The sequence below is a fragment of the Puma concolor genome, chromosome A3, assembly GCF_028749965.1.
Source record: "Puma concolor isolate L17-30 chromosome A3, mPumCon1.1.hap2, whole genome shotgun sequence".
NCBI lineage: Eukaryota > Metazoa > Chordata > Mammalia > Carnivora > Felidae > Puma > Puma concolor.
In genome coordinates, this window is record NC_141669.1 from 125081264 (window position 1) to 125101176 (window position 19913).

The 19913-nt window shown below is 53.3% G+C and overlaps 1 protein-coding gene and 1 long non-coding RNA gene across 7 annotated transcripts in view; one reads left to right on the forward strand and one right to left on the reverse strand.

Moving 5' to 3' along the window:
* Positions 1-19913, forward strand: part of HNF4A (hepatocyte nuclear factor 4 alpha) — a 59650-nt gene that overhangs the window by 19513 nt on the left and 20224 nt on the right. For 2 of the 6 annotated variants that reach the window (XM_086702281.1, XM_025931738.2), the window contains exons 1-3: positions 14050-14272; positions 18106-18280; positions 19414-19508. In XM_086702281.1, coding sequence (XP_086558407.1) covers positions 14158-14272; positions 18106-18280; positions 19414-19508 — 385 coding nt within the window. In that variant the 5' untranslated portion in view covers positions 14050-14157. Of the gene's footprint in view, positions 1-4353; positions 4409-14045; positions 14273-18105; positions 18281-19413; positions 19509-19913 lie in introns of those variants that run through there. The other 4 variants (XM_086702280.1, XM_086702277.1, XM_025931739.2 and 1 more) reach the window with 4 other exon arrangements.
* LOC147582751 (uncharacterized) lies at positions 192-10875 on the reverse strand. The gene is made up of 2 exons (XR_015249483.1): positions 9975-10875; positions 192-728 (listed from the first exon to the last, which is right to left on the reverse strand). It is a non-coding gene; the product is annotated as an uncharacterized LOC147582751 (long non-coding RNA).

Genomic DNA, 19913 nt, shown 5'->3' on the forward strand with positions numbered 1-19913 from the left:
GCCCAGAAAGTCAGGCTCCAGAATTTGGGCTCTCAGCCTCTATACAGACGCTTCCAAACATCTGACGGGCTCAGCCAGTTTTTTTGGGCCCGAAAAGACTGACACGCACTTAGAGACCTCCTTTTTTTTTTTTTTTTTTTTAACATATAAAGAACAGACTAAGGGCTCAGAGGCTTTCACCTGCAACAGTATTATTTAATTCAGGTTATGTTATAATAGTTTATATCATTCCATTTATTTTCCCATCGCTTTCTACTTAAGATACTGGTGTTTCACTTGGTAGTAATAACATTTCCTTCTAAAATAAATCTAAATAAAAATAAGTGTGTCGATGTAAGAAAATGTTTAGTATTAGTATGGGAGGTTTCCAAATACAACAAAAATCATAAGGGCCAGAGGAAAATCAGTGACTTTTGGAAAGATCCTGTGCAGTCAAGTTAGGTGAGGCTGTGCTGTAATGACAAAAAGGCCCTAAGTCCCAGTGGCTTACACAGCTGAGCCGATGGCTCACTTACAGTACTTGTCCGCCAGGGGCTGGTGGGGTGCACTCCCCACCCTGATGACTCCATATCCCTACGTGCTTATGAAACAGCCCCAGCGCGGGCCCTTCAAGCTTCTGTCCGGGTGTGACGCACCAGTTGTTTCTGCTCTCATTTCATTGGCCAGAACAAGTCACATGGTCACGTCTAACTTCAAAGGAAGCAAGAAAGAGTAATCCGGTCATGCGCCTGAAACGAGAGAGGAGGAACAGTTGAGAACAGCCGGCAGATAGTGAGTAAAGCAATCTGAAAGGTGGGTCTAGGAAAGGAGACTGAGTCTGTCTCTGACCACGATGACCAGCCCCACCAACGGGCCTTCAGCACCTGTTCTCAGAGAAGGGACTCTGGTCCGCCAAGGATAAGACCGTCTGACCGCACCATTCTGTTAAGCTAGTGCTGCTCCCCGGCAGCAACTCGGGATGCCTTTTGGTTGCAGGGTGTTGTTACTTCGTAGAGTTGCGGCTGAACTCTGTGGTCAGGTTTGTTTGTTCCCTGAAGCTGGACACAGCAGTTTGGGCTTCGGCTGAGATAGGATTTGTCACTGCTTTGAAAAGATACCCAGAGAAGGGTAATCGGAAAGGAGAGGAACCCAAGGAACCATTTTCCGGGCAAAGAAAAAAAGAATGTGCAAAGACGCTGAGCCAGAAACACAAAAGGCTGGCGTGGCTGCAGCCACGGGACTAGGGAGAATGGGATGAAATGGAGGCTGGGGATACAGGGATAGACACACAAGGTCCACGGGAGTTTTGAATTTTATGAGTTTAATTATAAATGCGTAGGAAGCCATTAAAGTTTCAGTATGGGGGGGCCTGATGCAGTCTGTGTGTAAAGAATTATCCCCCCCCCCCCCCCCGCAAGAGTGCGTGGTAGGGAGAAAAGAAGTGAAGAGACTTTCGCAGACCTCCAGAGATGATACTGATGTGGACGAGGTTGACTGTGGTGCAGGTGGAAAGATGGTGAAAATCTGAGTTACTGTTAAAGGTGGCAAGCACTGGATTTTCTGATGATTTGGGAGAGAGGAACACAAAGATAGTGACTCCCAGGGTGTGGGGTGATGGACTATGACAATGCAGGTGTGATTACTATTGTTCTCTTTCAAGGAATGAGGAAGGGGGAGTGAATTGTCCTTCACTAACCTAGTAACTGAACTCCAGTTCTGGTGTGTCTACTCCCAAGGTCCTACCTTCTCCACTCTCCCCAGACCCATACCTTAATTTCTATAATGGGGGGGGGGGGGGGGGGAATGATATTTAATGCTATTACTGTCTTTAAATGTGAAAATACATAAATGCCCCTGAAAGCAAATGTACACTATCAGTGGAGCCAGCACGAGGTCTGGGACCCTACTCAACGGCGCGGGCACGTGGGACCAAGTGTCGGGAATATAAATTTCATAGATGATGTAAGGGCAGCGCCAGACCAGCCTTGGGGAGCAAGTTTTAAAATCTTGCTTTCTTATTGGTGCAGTGGCCAAGGGCTGGTGTGTCAATGCGGGGATGTTGTTAGCTTGCTCGGTGACTAAACCCAGAGAGCGGTGACTGGTGAACCGGTCGAGCTGCCTTCCCTCTGGGTTTGGAGAGATTAGTCCGTCTTGGCCTGTGATTGGTGGGATTGTAATGCCACTTCCGCTGTGATTGGTTAAACCTGTGCGGTTATTTGAAAGTTTCTCAGCGCCAGTCCAGCATTGGCCACTAGGGGGAGCCCGGGATGCGCAAAGCGAGGCTCTTCGGCGTGTCTGAGCCGCTTCCTCCCCGAAGCCCTCCGGTTCTGCAGCGACAGCTGGTTCTGCCCTGTGCCCTCAGGCAACCGCGGGACTGGGGTGGGGGTGTGGGGGACGGAGTTAGAACTCCCAGTTCTGGCCCGGGTGGCCACGCTTCTCTGCACAGCCCCTTTGGCCCCTTCCTCTGGCTCCCAGCCCCGCAGAGGACATTGGCTGACCGAGGGGTGGGGCAGAGAGTTGGTGAAGGTTTGTGAAGGCCCAGATCCAAAACGCAAAATTGTGGAGTCTGTCAAAGGAGACAGGGCAGCTCCCCTCCCTCCAAGGCGCCCTCTGCCCGCCTCGGAGTCCTCTCAAGTTGAATAGCCTCCACCAAGCCCTTTAAAATCCTTAAAGGACTTTACGAAAGGAGCATCTCTTTGGGATTTAGAACTGTGCCACGTAGGTCAGGGCCACTAGGTAGATCACCCTCTCCAAAGACACCCCCTGTCATCCCCAGGCGCTAGCACAACCTGCAGTTTCGTGTTGCCATTGCACTTCGTCAGTATTTGAAATTCTCTTTCAATTTTTTTTTTAAATTTTTGAGAGAATGCACGTGCGAGTGAGAGAGGAGCAGAGAGGCTGGGCGGGAGGGGGGGGTACAGACTTTCAGATGTGGGCTCTGCACTGAGCCAAAGTTGGAAGCTAAACCAACTGAACCACCTAAACGCCCCTGACATTCTCTTTTGAAACATTTATTTGCTTGCTTACTGTCTCTGCATCACACCTCCCCGTCAAAATGTAAGCTCTGTGAGAGAGGGAATAGGGAGGGCCAGACATGCCAAAGAATGCCCAGTTACATTGGAATTTGAGATAAACAACAACTTATTTTTTAAGTGTAAGTATGCTTCCTGCGTTATTTGTACATATTTATATTAAAACATTATTCGATGTTTATCTTAAATGTACCTGGGCACCCTGCAAGTCTGTGGGGGAGGAATCTTGCCTCTTGCCTTCACAGCTGTATCCCACACCTGCAGTGGTGCACGTGGAAAATGCTGAATAAAGGTTAAATGATTGGATGGATAGAGTCCTTCATTCATTCACTCATTTGTCCATCCACCCCATTATATTAAGTTCCAGCTGGGTCCTGGGAATTTAACAGTAAATGGGACACAGTCCAATGGAGGAGGCAGAGACCCAAGCAGCAACCACCATTTGACTACACTGTGATGGTGTAAAGTGTTGGGGGCCGGGTGAGCACAAAGGAGGAACCAGGAGGGCTGCCCAGAGGAGGAGTCCAAGATGGAGCTTGGAGGGGGAAGGGGAGAATAGAAAGGTGTGACAGCAGCTTTGGGCAGAAGGCCTGGCATGTGCAAAGGCCAGAGCCAAGGCGGAGGCTGTGGGATTTGAAAGAGGCGAGTGGCTAGGGGTGGGGGACCGATGTGCAGTATGGGTGGGGCAGTCAGAGAGAGCAGAGGAGGAGACTCGTCCACGGAGTATCCGTACCCAGCAGTCAGCTACAACAGTGATGCTAGGTTGGTATCGCTGTGCCCATTGTATTGATGAGCAAAGTGAGAGAAGTGAAATGCTTGGCCTGCCAAATGAGTGGCAAAAGCTGAGCTTCAGACTCATGTCTGACAGACTCTGAAGCCTGCACTGTTCTCAAAAAGCCCCTGGGTTAGGGATTGGAACCCCAATTGGAGGATGAAGAAACTGAGGCTCAGAAAGGTAACAGGGCTGTCCCTGTGAATGTGGCTCCGTCCAGTTTCACAGGAGAACACTGAGGCAGTACAAGGGGTACAGTTTGTCGCCACCCGTCTGAGAAACCACGGGAGGGCGGAGGCAGGACCCAGGAGTCCAGGATGCTGTACTTCCTGTTCCTGTTTGGGTTGGGTCTCCAAGACCCCCTTGCTGAGCCCTGTGGCTAATTCCTTGCATGGGTCCTGGGCGGGTCCACGGTTTCTATGGAGACCACCTCCTACCATCCCTGAAATCTCATTGTGACCAGTATTAAGAGATTAGTGCTGCCCCGCAGCCCTCACAGGGTCTTGGGTGCCAGGGTGGCAGCAGGGGCTCCCCCAGGATGAAGAGGTTGCTCACTGTGCGGGATCCCATAACACCAGGAGGAGGATGTCAGACTGGGGCCAGGGCTTCCCCCAGCACCTCCCAGGTATGGTCCGGACTCCACATCTACCTGGAGAGGAGGACGGGGTGGCGGCAGAGAGACACACGACTCAGGGGAGAAGTCCAGATTTTGGAGCAGTGCAGAGGCCTTGGACCCCTGGCCCCCAACCCAGGAAGGCCCAGGGTCTTTGATAGGCGGATGCCATTCTGATCAAGGCAGATCCAGATTCCCTCAACAAGGTGAGGGGAGCGTTACAGAGTCTTTTAGCTAAAGACCAGCTACCTAATCTCCTTCATTTTGCAGTTTGGGGAATTGAGACACAGAGAAGGAAAGTGACTGCCCAAAGTCAGTGAGTTAGTGAACTGGAGCCGGTGGACAATCCAGAGGCAGCCCTGGGGTAGCCTGAGCAGAAGGCAGTGAATAAGATGACATTGTCCCCTCTGCCTTGAAGTCCAAATGCTCCTCCCTGACCTCCACAAAGGGGGCCCCCTAGTCTTCTTCCCCCGGGGCTGTCCCATTGGCCATGCTCCCCTTCCCTCCCTCCCTCTCCTCCTCCTGACCCTTCCTGTCTCCCGGAGGCTGGCAGAGACTTCCGGGTAGGCTCCACTCCACCGGAGGACATGGCCGCCAGACCCTAACTGTCCCATCCAGGGGACATCCCCTGGCTGAGTCACCATCTGGATGACTGTGGACATTTTTTGTTCCCCGCTTCAGCCTCTCTGTGTCTTCAGGGTCCAGACGCCCTACCAGCCCATCCCCACCCCACCTCCTGCCAGGCCAGCAGCAGAGAGATTTAGGTCAGTCTCCAAAGCTCACAGGGTCAGGTTTTCTGGAAGGCCACACTGGGGCCTGGGGACAAACACGGCTCTGGAACCAGGTAGAGATGGCTCAAAACACTATTGACCCAGCAAGGTGAGCCTCACTTTCCTCCCCTGTGAGGCGGGGGCAATAACCCTTCCTTCCTCCAAGCCTTGCTCTCAGCGGCTGCAGCTGTGCCATTAAATCATCAACTCGAAGTACAGAGCAGTGGAGGGACAGGGTGATAACACCCGATCTGGTATGCGTGGAGCAAACCAGGAAGAGGCGTAAAGAAGTCAGAGGAGTGGTTGCCTGTGGTGAGGACAAGGAGTGGACTGGTGGGCAGTGGGGAGAAGGGGACCAAGACTTCTCAAAGTTTTTTTATTGTTCTCATTTAAAAAAATTTTAATGTTAATTTTTGAGAGAGAGACAGAGCATGAGCAGAGGAGGGGCAGAGAGAGAGGGAGACACAGAATCTGAAGCGGGCTCCAGGCTCCGAGCTGTCAGCGCAGAGCCCGACGCGGGGCTCGAACTCGTGAACCGTGAGATCATGACCTCAACCAAAGTCAGATGCTTAACTGACTGAGCCACCCAGGTGCCCCTTGATTTTTGAACCATGTGAATGAAGTACTGATTCAAAAATTAATTACAAAATTTTAACATGGGGCGCCTGGGTGGCTTAGTTGGTTAAGCGTCCAACTCTTGATTTGGGCTCTGGTTGTGATCTCACGGTTTGTGAGTTCGGGCCTCTCTGCTGACAGTGCAGAGTCGGCTTGGAATTCTCTCTCTCCCTCTCTGCCTCTCCCCTACTTGCTCTTCTTTCTTTGTCTCTCAAAATAAAGAAACGTTAAGAAAAAAATTTTAAATAAAAATTTTAACAAATTGGTAAAATATCACGTAGCAATGACAATCACACATACCTCAACAATATAACAGGAGTATAGCCAAGACTGAGACCAAAGTGCTAGGACTTGACACAAGTCACAGAGAAAGCCTGCCTTTGAGTCTCTGACTTTGACCTGGAAAGGCCCTTTATTTCAAGCCAATCTCGTTTGCTAACTGCAAAATAATGGTCACTGGTACCAAGAATCAGGAGGTCTCTACATGCTAGCCATAGTGCCAGGTGCTATCTGAATATCATCTCACTGAGTAGGCATTCTGACTACCAGGAAGCTATCATCGTTCCCATCTTACAGATGAGGAAACTGAGCCTCACTGAAGTTGCAACTAGTGAGTTGCAGACCATGGATGCACCTCTAGGCCTCTCTCTTTTTTTTTTTTTTTAATTTTTTTTTATGTGTATTTATTTTTGAGATAGAGACAGAAAGAGACAGAGAGACAGAGAACAAGCGAGGCGGGGGTGGGGTGGGGGGGAGGTGTGCAGAGAGAGAGGGAGACACAGAATCCGAAGCAGGCTCCAGCCTCCAAGCTGTCAACACAGAGCCCAATACAGGGCTCGAACTCATGAACTGCAAGATCATGACCTGAGCCGAAGTTGGACGCTTAACTGACTGAGCCACCCAGGCGCCCCTAGAATCACTTAGGAACTTTAAAAAATACTGATGCCTAGGGGCGCCTGGGTGGCGCAGTCGGTTAAGCGTCCGACTTCAGCCAGGTCACGATCTCGCGGTCCGGGAGTTCGAGCCCCGCGTCGGGCTCTGGGCTGATGGCTCAGAGCCTGGAGCCTGTTTCCGATTCTGTGTCTCCCTCTCTCTCTGCCCCTCCCCCGTTCATGCTCTGTCTCTCTCTGTCCCAAAAATAAATAAAAACGTTGAAAAAAAGAAATTAAAAAAAAAAATACTGATGCCTAGCACCCACTCACCCCAATCCCAAGATTTGATCATTGGTCTGTGATGGGTCCTGGGCATCAATATTCTTTTAAAGGTCCCAAGTGATTCTAATTCACTGTCAGGGCTGAATCGCTGCTTTATGCTAGACAACTTTTCAAATAGGAAACCGAGGCCAGGGAGGAAAATGACCTTGCCCAAGGTCAGTGGCTGGAAGCTGAGCTGAGGCAGGGCTCTCATGGAGCCTTTTTGAAAATAAATAAGATGTGCTCTCCTCTGGGCAGACAAATTTCCATAGGCACTTGGTTTGGTAAGTGGAACAAGGACTAGATTTCTACACTGACTCACTTCCTTGCACAGAGAAGCTTCGTGCAGTGAGCAACCTGTACAACTGTATGCAGTTGTACAACCTGTACAACTTTGTGCAGTGAGCAACCTGTACAACTGATTCCTCGCCTGCATCTCAGGACTCCCAAAAGGTACATCTCAGTGACTTTCAGGCAAATATCTGGGGCCCTTCGGTACAAGGGTGCAGGGAGACCCAGGGTGGTTCCTGGGATATGGGTTCACCCCTTACACCATGACCAGGGCCTGGGCCAGGCAGGGGCTTGCTATCATCCTTCAGGCCCCACAGGGGCTGGGCAGGCCCCATCTAACTCCGAAGGTCACTTCTGCAGATAAAGTCAGGAACATAATCGGGGGGGGGGGGGGGGGTGGGGAGGGAAGGACATAAACAGAACAACAACAGCCTCAGCCCAGAAGTCACAAGCCACCTGGCAGGAGGCAGCCCTCAGAGAGGCCCCGCCTACACAGACCCAAGTCCTCCTGGCTTGCTTCCTGATCATTCTCCAGACCACAGGCTCTACCCTACCTCCTGAGCCTTGTAGTCGGCATCTCCCACAATGCCCTGCTCTCTGGCCAGAGAGGCTTCCATGTCCTTCCGTCATCACTCGCCACGTTCTCCACTTCTGGGTGTCCCTTCTGCCCAGGACGCCACCTCCTCCAGGAATCCATCCCTGACCACTCCAGCCCAGAGACCGGCCTTCCATCTCAGGCCTTCTCCAGCCCGCATAGTCCATGCACAGAGCCCGCACGCGCCTCAGGAGGGAGCTTATTTTAATGTCATACTCGCCAACTTGCATTGGGCACCTGGACGAGTGGTGTAGCCTCGGGGTTAAGAGCACAGACTCTGGAGAGCCAGACCGCTCAGGCTGGAATCCCAGATCTTGCTTCTCACACACTGTGTGAGCTTGGGCATATGACTCAAACCTCTGTGCCTCAGGTCTGCGAGATGGTGATAAAAATACTGCCTACCTCACAGATTGGTTGTGAGGGTTAACGTGGTAACACGTGTAAAGCCTGCAAAACAGCTTCCTTAGCATCAGCCATGGTCATCCGTGCTCCGTTTCGTCCTCATAGCGAGCCTATGAGTTAGGTATTGTTATTCCCAATCGCAGGTGAGGAACCAGATTCAAGAGAGGAGCAGAGTCAGGGAAGGGCCCTGCGTCTTGCTCTGTGGTCTGACACTGAGGACGCGGCCGAGGCGGGCCATAACTTGGAGGCCTTGTTTGCTGCTCATGGCTGTTCCTCAGAGGGTCCACAGGACTTGGGGCCAAGTGAATTCTCCAGAAGTGGCTCTAGGCACCTCTCTGCTAGAGCCAGCCTTGGGCGGGGGGGTGATCGGCAAAGCAGGGCATTTTCAGTGCATCTTGTTCCCTAATGTCTAGAACACATCACCGAGTCCAGAGAGAGCCCCTGTCTTCCTCAGGCTAGCTGGAGACCTAGGACACGGGGGGCGACCTCCTGTCCCTGGATGAACCCCCATCCCTCCACCATCTGCACATGGAGGGAAGGGATATCCTGAGGTTGGCCCAGCATCTTTCAGGTTCCCATCACCGGCTCTGCCTCTACCTTTCAAAGGAAGTATTAAGGGGTGAGCATCTAAGAGGCAGGCCCTGGGTGAAGCGGGCCTGTGCGTACCCTCCCTTGGCTCCTAGGAACCTCAGATCCCATTTGAAAGGCTCTGGCCCGCACTCTCCAGCCTCTGACACTGCAGGATTCTAGAATCCCATGCTCAAAGCTGCCGCCCTGCATCCCTGTTTGTAAAGCCCCCCTCCCCCCCCCCCCAGCTGCCTTTATCTCTCTTTGGTAAAAGAGCAAATTTGCTCAGGACCCAGAGCAGAGGGAACAAGCAGACTGTTGACTCTTGAGCAAAACCTAGTCTTTGGAGAGCAGGAGAGGAGGCGCTGGATGTGCGTGGGGAGGCCAGCAGCCTCTTGCATAACCCGGGTGGCCTCCTGCCCACCCAGGCCTTTTCAGGGTTAGGGGTGAGGCAAACCACAAACTCATGCCCAGTTAATTTTTTAAGGCAAAATCAACAGGCTCAGCAATGATTAGCAGGCAGGTAATTTCGTCTTAATCGTGCTGAGAAGAGGGAGGAAGGAGGCTTCTGGGGGCCCAAGGATGGGGCCAGTTATCAGTTAACCACACGAAGTTTGTTTCCTTCCAAATCCGCTGGCCTTCAGCCCTGAGTTCCCTCATCTTCCTCTCGGAAGTACTCCCTTGGCAACCCAGTGGCCATCAGTGATTGAGGGAACGAACGCTCCACCATCCAGGGTCCCCAGGAGGTGTTTCCAGGGCCCTTGAGGGCTGTGATGAAGCACCAGTGTCCTCACAGAGCTTGCGGTCTTCTTGTTAAGGCAAAGCTCCCCCCCCCCCACCACCACCACTGTGTGGCTTTGAGCATGTTCCTTCCACCCTCTGGGGCTCAGTGAGGGCCCTAAGGTCTGTGGTGCAGCCTACAAACAGCTGCTACTACCCTGGGGACCTCAGTGTCTCCATCCACCAAATGGGTGGGTTGGCTGAGACACCCTTTCCAGTCTTGAAGTTTTGCGAGGTCATGATTGGATTAGGCCATTGTGGCCTTATCCAGGGTGAGGAGGGTTTCAGGGTGAGGAGGGTTGTATGGGCCGTGCTTTAGGAATTCAGGAGGGAGAGAAGGTGCCCAGAACAGGGAGGGGGCCTACCTGGTATCTGCTGTTGGCACCAGCAAGCGTCAGATCCCAGCTCCGGGAAGAGAGCTGTCCTCTCAGATGGGAGGCAGGGGTCTCTGTGGGGTGGGGTGGAGTAGGGCTGCGGGGATGGCCTGGCAGACCCCAGTTGGCCCAGGACCCCTCCCCCTGGACTTGAGAACTGCCAGGGGAAAGACAGCAAGGCCGGACCAGCCCCGGGCCTGCTGGCTGCCTGGACTGGAGTTTGGTCAGTGGTTGGGGACCTATATTGTGAGAAAGTTAGGACTTTGTCCACAAACTGGAATTTGAAATTTCAAAGGGGCGAAACTGGAGGGCCCTACCCCAGAGTGGAGATGGCTCTTGGCTTCTTTCCCCCACGACTTTTGTTCTTTGTCTTGATAAGTCCCAGTTCCCCGGGTGGTGGGGCGGGGCGAGGAGAGACAGGAGATAGTAGGGTAGTTAGTACCCAGGGGGAGCTAAGATGCCAGGTGGCCTGGGGTGGCCAGCGTCTGGACGATGCCTCTGGATTTGCACGTGCCTAGGGACAGCCTCCTTGGCTCCTCAGACCCCTGAGCTCCCGGCAGGAACATGACAGAGTCGCAGGCTCCAGGGCTCCAGAATTCTGTCGTCCTTTCTGGGACTCCCGGAAGGAGGCAGAGGTATGGGGTGAAGCCCTTAAACTCTGCAGTCAGATTTGGGCTCAAATGACAGCCCCTCCTTTGTGGCCTTAGGCAAGTCACTTCCCGTCTCTGAGCCTTAGTTTTGTCATCTGTAAAGCAGAACAGATAAACTGAGGGGAGCAGAAGATTCTTAGCTCCGGGCCTAGCACAGAATCTCTCCAGAAACGTTAGCCATTATTATAGTTTAAAAGAAAAATGAAGTGGTCCAGAGTGGCAGCTCTTAACCACAGTCCACACCAGAGGCTTGAGTGCCCTGCCCACAGCTGGGTGTGAGGCAACCCCTTCCCCCCCCAGCTGCCCCAAAGGAGCCCCTCTTCCCTTCTAGAGCTCTCCTTCCCTCCTAGAGGCCTCCATTTCACTATCTGCCACATGAAGGAGCTGGCTCTCTTGGTGAGCTCTGAGGGCCTCTGTTATCTGCTGGGAGCCACCTCATGTGGAGTGGGGTCAGACAGCCCAAGGGGCAGGGCAGAGGGAAAGAATGGCTGCTGAGTTGACGGCACCGAGGCCAGCCTTTGTATCCCTGGGAGCTCTCCCGAGCAGGGTCCTGATTGCGACTGATTGTGTGGCTAGGGTGTCAAGGAGTCAATCGCCAGTGACGATAATTGCCTCTGTTATGCCAGATGCCTACACGTGTTATAGCCTACAGCGTCCCTGCGAAGAAGGCATCAACCCATTTATCTGAGGCCAAAACTAAGGCCGGGTGGGGTAGGACCTGATATCATAGTTTGGGAAGTTGGCAGTGCCCGGATTTTGACCTAGCTCTGTCTGATTCCAAGGCCTGTGGCTTATTTTATCTTTTTATTTGATCTTCACAACAAACTACACAGTAGGCCCATTTTACGGAAGGAAAAACTGAGGCTCCAAAATAATAACTCGCCTGAGATCACAGAGCCAGTTGATCTCACAGGTGGAGTGTTGTTTATATGGGGGACATGTATCTAGAAGCCATTGCTTGGGGTTGGCTAAGAGCGAAAGGAACCACGTACGTAATAGATTGGAAAAGCTCGTGTGTGACTAGTTAGAGTTCAAGAGTGGGACATGGGCAGGGTATGAAACAGGTTTCTGGACTGTGACTCAGAAGCAGTGGGTCATGTGTGTCGTGCGTTTGGTAAAGTGTTCGTGTCACGGTCTGCGAACTTAGTAGCTTGTCATGTGCAGACTGTCCGTCTGGTGGTTCTTATGTGTGCCGGGTCATGCACGTGACCTGACATGGCTCACCCCAGTTGATCATAGACCTTATTTAGTTCAATCTAGGGTGTCATCTATAGAGGTTGAAAATTTGCTATTTTCGCTACCCGTTAAACTCTGATGTGCCGATAATCACGCCCCATTTTGGTAATGGGGAAGTGTGCCTCTTAGAACTGACAAATCGCTGTATGTGCAGGCCCCGTATTGCTGGCTTGTGAAGGGAGTAGCTGTGTGTGGCCCGTCGCAGGTGCCAGACAGGTGGTAGGACCTGGGCTCAGCCCTGGGGGGCCCCTCCCAGAGCTGTCCCTCCTTCTCCTCTGTGTTTGTCCCTCAATCCGGTCTCCTGCCCAGCTGAACTCTGTACCGGCTACTGGAGCCAGGATCAGACATCCTCGGGTAGGCACGGGAGGAATCTGCCAGTGGCTGAAGTCTCCTTTGGCCCTTAACAAATGTCAAAGTGCAGATTGGGGGAAGGGGAGCTCTCTCTTCCTCCCTCTTTGGGGGATCTTGACCAACGGGCCAAGATCTCCCCATTTTACAGATGGGGAAAATGAGGCCCCGAGGGAGATGTGATTTGGACAAAGTCATCCAAACAGTGACAGAGATAGCTCCTAAACGGAGGTCTCCTGACACCAAATCCAGCCTCTCTTCTCCTCTAGAACCATGGCTTCCCCCCACAGCCCCAGTCATCTCAGGCCTGGGGAGACCTTGGAGGGGGGCAGAACTAGCCTACACAGGGCACAGAAAAGGCTTCTAACTGGAAGAATATGAGGGGGGGTGCCCCTGCATGTCCTCACACACACACCACCTCTCCCACTGATTTACCCGCACATAAACTCCCCCACGTATGTACTCACTGATTCACTCTTTCCTAATTCACCCACTCGTTCATTGATTCACTCTGTCACTACCTCACCTCTGCACCCCTCCCTACTCGGCTATCGTTAATTCACCCACTGGTGCTCCATCTGGCAGAGAGGACAGGCTCCCAGACTCCCAAATCTAGGCCCTTCTGCCCTCGCCTGCGCTTTCTACCTCCTTCATTGCGACCTCACCTCCCCGGCTAGGTGGGGAGCTCTTGACAGGGCCCGAGGAGAGGGCCGTGGGGCTGGAGGGAGAGACAAGAAAAGGGTGAACGCCTGCAGAAGGTTGGCAGGACCAGCTGCAGAATTTGCAGGGCCCCTTGTTCGGAAATCGTTAAGAATTTTGGCAACAGCAGAGCATGAAACCAAGCACAGGGACCTAACTGCTTGGGTGATTGGCTCACAGACGGCCCTTCTGGGGGAGGCGATGGGTGGAGAGAAGAGGGAGATAGGAAAGGGATGGGGCGGGGAAGACGGGACGGGCACTTGCTGGGTGCTGCCTTATGGTTGCCCGATACCATCTCATTTAATACTCAAGCCACCCTTTGAGGTCAATTATGCCTTTTACGGAGGAGGAAACTGAGGCCCCAAGAGGAGAATCATTTACCCAAAGTCCTGATTAGTAGGGGGTAGGCGCCTGAGCGTAATCCAGGTCTGTGGGGCTGCAAGCCTCGTCTCTGGCTATCTAGGGGGGCGGGGGAAGGAACCAGGAGGAGGTGACGTCTCACCTGAGCAGCTGGTGCTATGGGGGCTGGTGGTGGCCATAGTGGGGTCATGGAGAGCAGGGTGGGGAACCAGGGGTGAATCCATGCTGCTCCCCAGGGAGATGGGAAACTGGAAGGGAGTTCCCAGGAGGAGAATCTAGAAGACTGGTGTCTGGGCCCTGGGATTCAGGTTTTTAATTCATGTGCCACAAGGCAGCTCCATCTCAAGAGCATAGAAGGTAGAAGTCACTGATTTGGGAGGTTACTGAATTAGGGCATCTTGGAGGTGGGCTGCCAGTGTCTGAGCACATCAGTTAAAATGCCGGACTCGGGGTGACAGTGACTTGGGGGCATGGCTGAGTCAGGGGTCAAATGAGTGCCGGTGAGTTAGCGTGCCCGTTTTACAGAAATCCATACCTGAATATCGGGGTGTTAGGGCCCCAGCTGTTGTAACAGCACCCTGGTGTCCACCGGGAGCCAACAAACAGCCAAATCCCTGCAGCCCCGCCCAGCCTGTCCTCCAGTGGGGGAGCCGATTAACCATTAACCCCCACCCCTCCCCGGCAGAGCCTCCACCCCTTCACAGGGGCTAGGCCAAGACTCCCAGCAGATCCTCCCAGAGGACGGTTTGAAACACAGGAAGGCAGAGGGGGCCCCTGGGAGGAGGCGGTGGGAGGGCGGAGGGCGGGGGCCGGGGCTCTGCCCGGAGCCTTCGGGGTGGGCATCCTGGGCAGGGCAAGCGGCTGAGGTGTGGAAGGGGAGGATGCGCCTCTCCAAAACCCTTGTCGACATGGACATGGCCGACTATAGTGCCGCGCTGGACCCAGCCTACACCACCCTGGAATTCGAGAATGTGCAGGTGTTGACGATGGGCAATGGTAGGTGGGGACAGGTGTACCCAGGCGTGCCACTGGGGGCGGGTATGCCCAGATACCGGAGTGTGTCTGTGGCACTCGATGCCGGGCCGGGGGGAGAATGACAGAAAATGGCAGGTTGGGCCTATAGGCCAGTATGGGTGTCGCCAGGTGAAAAAAATGTGCCCGGGTACAGTGACCAGAGGCATTCTGGGTGCGGGAGGCCTGAGCGGGCAAGTCCCCAGCGAAAGTAGGCCCCGGGATTCCCGCCTGGCCCTTCTGGTCCCTGTTACCTCAAAACTAGGTCTGCTCAGAGCGTCACTGGAGAGTGAGGACACGACCATGAGCTCCCCGTTGGCATCTGGCTCCAGTACTTGGGCCCAACTAGGCCCCTTCACGAACCCTTTGGGCGTAGGTCCCGAGACATGGAAAGGTGTCTTCTGTCCCTGAAGATGCTGGATGGAGACACAACCGGGTGTCTTTGGGACTTTCCTGGGGTGAATGCCCCACTTAGGAAAGAAAGGAGTTCTTAAGGGAAGTTTTGCTCAGTGAGATGCCAATCAGCAGTGAGTGCTGTGTGTGTGCTCATGACTTCCTCTTGGTGTGCATGCACCAGTTTCTGTGTAAGTGTGTTGGGTGGGGGTGTACCGTGTTGGCAGACACATTCCTTCGGGAATTCATTGGCGTATTTGTGCCCGTGCGTGCCTGTTCCATGTCGATTTCCATTTGTATTTGGTCATCGAGTGGGTCTGTGTCTGTTGATGTCTCTAGGGGCACGTGTGTTTGTCTCGCTTATGTACATAGGCAGCAGTGAACATATGTACACGTGCCGCGGATGTGGGTCTGTTCGTGTGCCCTGTGCTTTCTGGATGCGTGTCCTGTATGCACGTCTGTCTCGTGGCCCAGTTTGTACCCACCTGTCTACAGGTGCTCGGTGCACGTCCCTGTGCTGAGTGTCCGTACTCTCTGGTAAACATGATTATGCAGACGTGATATGCAGGGTTTTGATATTGCCGTTTGCCAAAGGAGATTCACATCAGCCACATGTCTGTTTCTCTCTGAGCAGATCTTCTTGTCTGAGTGTGTTTCTCCTCAGGTTTGTATATCCGCTCCCATATCACCAAGAGCACATCTGAATCGGGTGGGAGGGTCTCCTTCGCAAGGAGGTAGGGGAAGGGAGGAGGCCTGGAAGCCAGGAAGCTTCTAGAGGGGAAGGGCCCTAGGCCAGCCTCAGAGGAGAGGTGGCTGGCAGGTGGCCGAGGTCAGCCTGCCACCTGCCTTCCTTCCATGGCTGTGCGGCTTCAGCAGAGGTCTGTAATGCGTGTGGTCACTTTGGCTCGGCCAGAAAGATGTGACTGCCCTGCCCATGGTCGGCCTCACCAGCTGCTCATCTGCCCCTGCCATTCACTCACTGTGTGACCTTGGGCATATCATATCCCCTTTCTGGCCTCTCTATCTTCTGTAAAATGGGCTTAATCACCTCAGGTCTGCTGGCCAGCCGCCTTTTAGGAGTGTCCGCACAAGGGAATTGAGGAGACAACACACAGGAAATGGTAAACAAGAAGCTTCTGCACTAGGCAGAGTGTCGAGTGACCCTGCAGGGACATTGTGTGCTGTCACACTCCAGGCCACTGCCCAGCCCCAGACTACTCCCTGGGGCCAGCCCCATCACCCCTTCAGAGCCTACACCTCCCAGGAATCCTGTGCACTTGAGGCAGAGGCCGCCACTGGGTGTCCCCCAGACAGAACAGCCTCCAGCTCAGGAGCCAGAAGAATCTGGGCTCAGATACTAGCATTGATCCTTCCCAAGTATGTGAGCTCTGCAAGCCATTTTCCTCTGTGAGCTTCTGTTTCCTCATCTGTCAAATGGGAATAAATAATGGCGCCTGCCTCTCAGAGGTAACCAGAGGATTAAATACGACAAGGCACCCCGCGCTTAGCACTAGTAACTGATCCCGGCCCCACATGGGTCTTCTCAAGAACGTTCGGCATCTGTAAGAAAGGGCTGTGTTTCCTTATGACATTTGAAGGGGTCTGAGTGTTGGGATCCCATTTTAAATACATCCTGGGCTGGTGCCTCCAGGACTCCATGGAGAGATCCCCGGCTGTCCCCCACCCCAGATTCAGAAGCAGCAGCAGCAGCAGCAGCAGCAGCAGCAGGGTCTTTGTTTATCAGAGGCCTCAGCAGGCACCCCAACAACAGCAGCACTGGCCAGAGTCATCCAGCACCCCTCGGGGTGTAAATCTGCCTCCTCTACTTAATAAGTGTGATGACCCTAGACAAGTCACTTGTCCTTTCTGAGCCTTGGTGTGCTCGCTTGGAGAATGGGGCTATCAGCTGAACCCAGGGGTGAAGTGATACACCAGGCGGCACTCAGCCCCTTCTGCCCAGGATGTAGGAAGCCCTGCCCCCAGCCTCCACCGAAATGGCCAGGAGTTGTGGGGGTCATATCTCCCCAGGGGTTGGGGGAGGTGAGGCTGAGGGAGAAAGGGCACCGACACGGCTTAACAATTATCCCCATCTCCGGGAATAATTCACCAAGTGGAGGGGGCTGCGCCCCCGGGCACCCTCAGAGGTCTAGGAGATGTTCAGCCAGGCGACAGCAAAGATGCAGCGGTATCCTTTTATGCCCGGAGGTTGGACAACACCTGCTCCAGAAGTTTGATTTTGCAGGAAAGATTTTATTTCACAAATGCTGATACAGTGCTTTTTATGTACGAAACACGTCACATACATTGATTCACTGAATCCTCGTAGGAGTCTTAGCCGATGACACATGGCTAAGAAGTGGGCAAGCTGAGACTTAAACTTGGCAGAAGGGCTACAGAGCGCGTGCTCTTGACTGCAGCGCGATGCCCCTCTCCGGTTCTTAGTGGGGTGTGCCCTGGGAACTCAAGGTCAGATTCAAGGTTTCTATGCAGACACGTGTGCGCGCCTGACTGTGTGGTGTACATATGCACGCGTTTTTCTGGGGAGATGGCCCATGGCATTTAGTATCTTCTCCAAGAGGTGGAAGGTTTGCTTACAAAAATATGCTTCAGCTAATGAAATTAACAAAAAAAAAAAATTGGAAAGAACCAGACCAGTCGAACCACCACCTTTTACAGTTAGGGAAACTGAGGCCCAGTACGACTTGAAGCGAGGGAAAGGAATTTGTCCAAAGTCACAGGTGAGTTAGCAGCAGCATCAGCAGTAGCACCCAGGACTCCAAGCACCCCATCCCCATCTTTGCCACTTGCCTCGTATCCCCCTTCTCAGATTTATACAGATGCAGTAGATTTTGCCTCTGGGACAGGACATATTCTAGAGGTACCCAGATCCTTGCCACGACCCTCCCAGCAGGACAAATGGGCCACTGTGGTGCGTGTCTTCCTGTTCCCCGGGACAGTTCGCAAGGCGTGTGGGTACATTGAGAAATGAGGGACAGGACCTGAGCAGGGCCTGAGTAGATGCTACGGTGTGTTTGTCCCTTCCACAGGCCCCTCGGCCCCGTCAGTCACGGTCTGTAAGTGTCAGATGCATTGGAGCCGGTGGCCAGGTTTTCATTACTTCCCAGAGAAAGCTGGGCCCAGCTCTCTCCACCTTGGGGAGAAACAGGTCCTCACAAAGGACACTGTGAAGTCAGTGTCACAACCATCCCTAAGTAATGATGCAAAACGGGCATTCCGCATGCCAAGGGACTTGCCCAAGGTCATTGGGGGAGTGGGAACCTCGGTCTGAATGAGGCTGAAGCCCCGGGGGGAGATCCCCACAACGCTCATATTGGTTTCTGAATCTAAACCACCAGTGGTGCAGGGCCTCTGGGACGTGAATTTCTGTCCCTCCTGAGCTCTCACTCTTGTCTCCTCTGGTGCAGACACATCCCCATCAGAAGGTGCCAACCTCAACGCACCCAACAGCCTGGGTGTCAGCGCCCTGTGCGCCATCTGTGGGGACCGGGCCACAGGGAAACACTACGGTGCCTCCAGCTGTGACGGTTGCAAGGGCTTCTTCCGGAGGAGTGTGAGAAAGAACCACATGTACTCCTGCAGGTGAGGAGCCACTGCTTGGAGCCTTGATTTCTCTAGCTGGAAAGTGGGTCCACTTGAGCTAATGATGTTCCCCAGTTTGTCTACTCCCAGACTAGGTCCCAGAAACAACCTTCTTCTGAGGACTTAAAGCTTCTTCTGGTTTCTTAGGCCTTGGGGATCCGAATGGGAACATCCATTCTAGGAACCTCATTTACTGAGCATAAAGCTACCAGCTGCCCTTTACTGAGCACTTACTATATGCCAGACAAACTGAATCTTTGCATGTATTTAACTGGCCCCGCAAGCCCATTGTTACTTTTCTTATTTAGCAAATGAGGATCCATGAGGCTTGGGATCAAGCCCACTGTGAAGCCTCAGAGGATGGGGCCCATCCCTCAACCCGATGCTTTTCCTGGGGCAAATAGGGGATTGGCCCCAGGCCTTTCCATATACCCCAAGGGCTTCCCAAAGCCTTCCTCAGGATCCTGCCTTCAAAAGCATCTCCCATGGTGAGAAACAACAATAATAAAATAATGGCATTCGGTTATGAGTATTTGGCATGTGCTGACGCTGTGCCAAGCCCCGTCCACATATTATCTTATTTCTACCTGTCAACACCCCTCTGACATGGTGACTATTATTCTTCCCATTTTATAGATGAGGAAGCTGTGGCTTGGAGAGGGCCAGGAATTTGTCCAAGGTCATCCAGCTTGAATGAATGGCAGAGCCCAGGATGATACTCAGGGCTCCACCCATAACCCCTGTGGGGCACTGCCTCTGTTTGTATCCCCTCCAGAGAGTCACTTATGTGAACCAAGTATTGACTCTGAACCATAACCAGGAGCCTGCTGTGGGCTCTATCACATTCTGTGATAGCAGTGCCCTGGTATTCAAGGGGCTAGAGTTTCCAAACTCAGTTCTACCACCAGGTCGAGCGATCCTGGGCTACAGGTCACCTCTCTGAGCCTCAGTTTCCCCACGTTCAGCCGGTCAGGATTGGATTCTCAGAGAGTCCATAGGGCCTTTCTCGTGGTTCACATAGCTCCTGTGATGGAGGCGAGGAGGCTGGGAGTCAACAGGTGGCCAGGGTTCTAGTTCAGTCCTGGGATGGGAGGGCCGTCCCTTCTCCATCCAACCATCCAAGCCCTCTTCAGATTTAGTCGGCAATGCGTGGTGGACAAAGACAAGAGGAACCAGTGCCGCTACTGCAGGCTCAAGAAGTGCTTCCGGGCTGGCATGAAGAAGGAAGGTGAGCCTCGGCCCTCCCCCTCCCACCCCACCGCCCCACCCACACCCGCAGTCCTGGACAGTCATTTACAACTGCGGCCACACTTTATGACTCGGCGACAGGCTCCAGGGTGAATGGCTAATGGCTGAGAGGAGGGAGGGCCTGGCAATCTGACCACAGGGAGGGGCTGGGCTTGGTCTTGAGAAAGATTGGAAGAGATAAACTCGCACTCTGGGGCGCTCAGGTTCCCAGCCGTCACCACCCGTACCTGCCTCACCGCCACGGGAAGCCCATTTGGGCGTTTTCTCTTAATATACTATTTCGAACAGGAAGAGAGCAGAGAATGACATTACACACATCCACGTATCCACCATGCAGACTCAGCAAATGTGGACAGCGTGGGGTGGGAGGTGGGGGCTTTCTTCC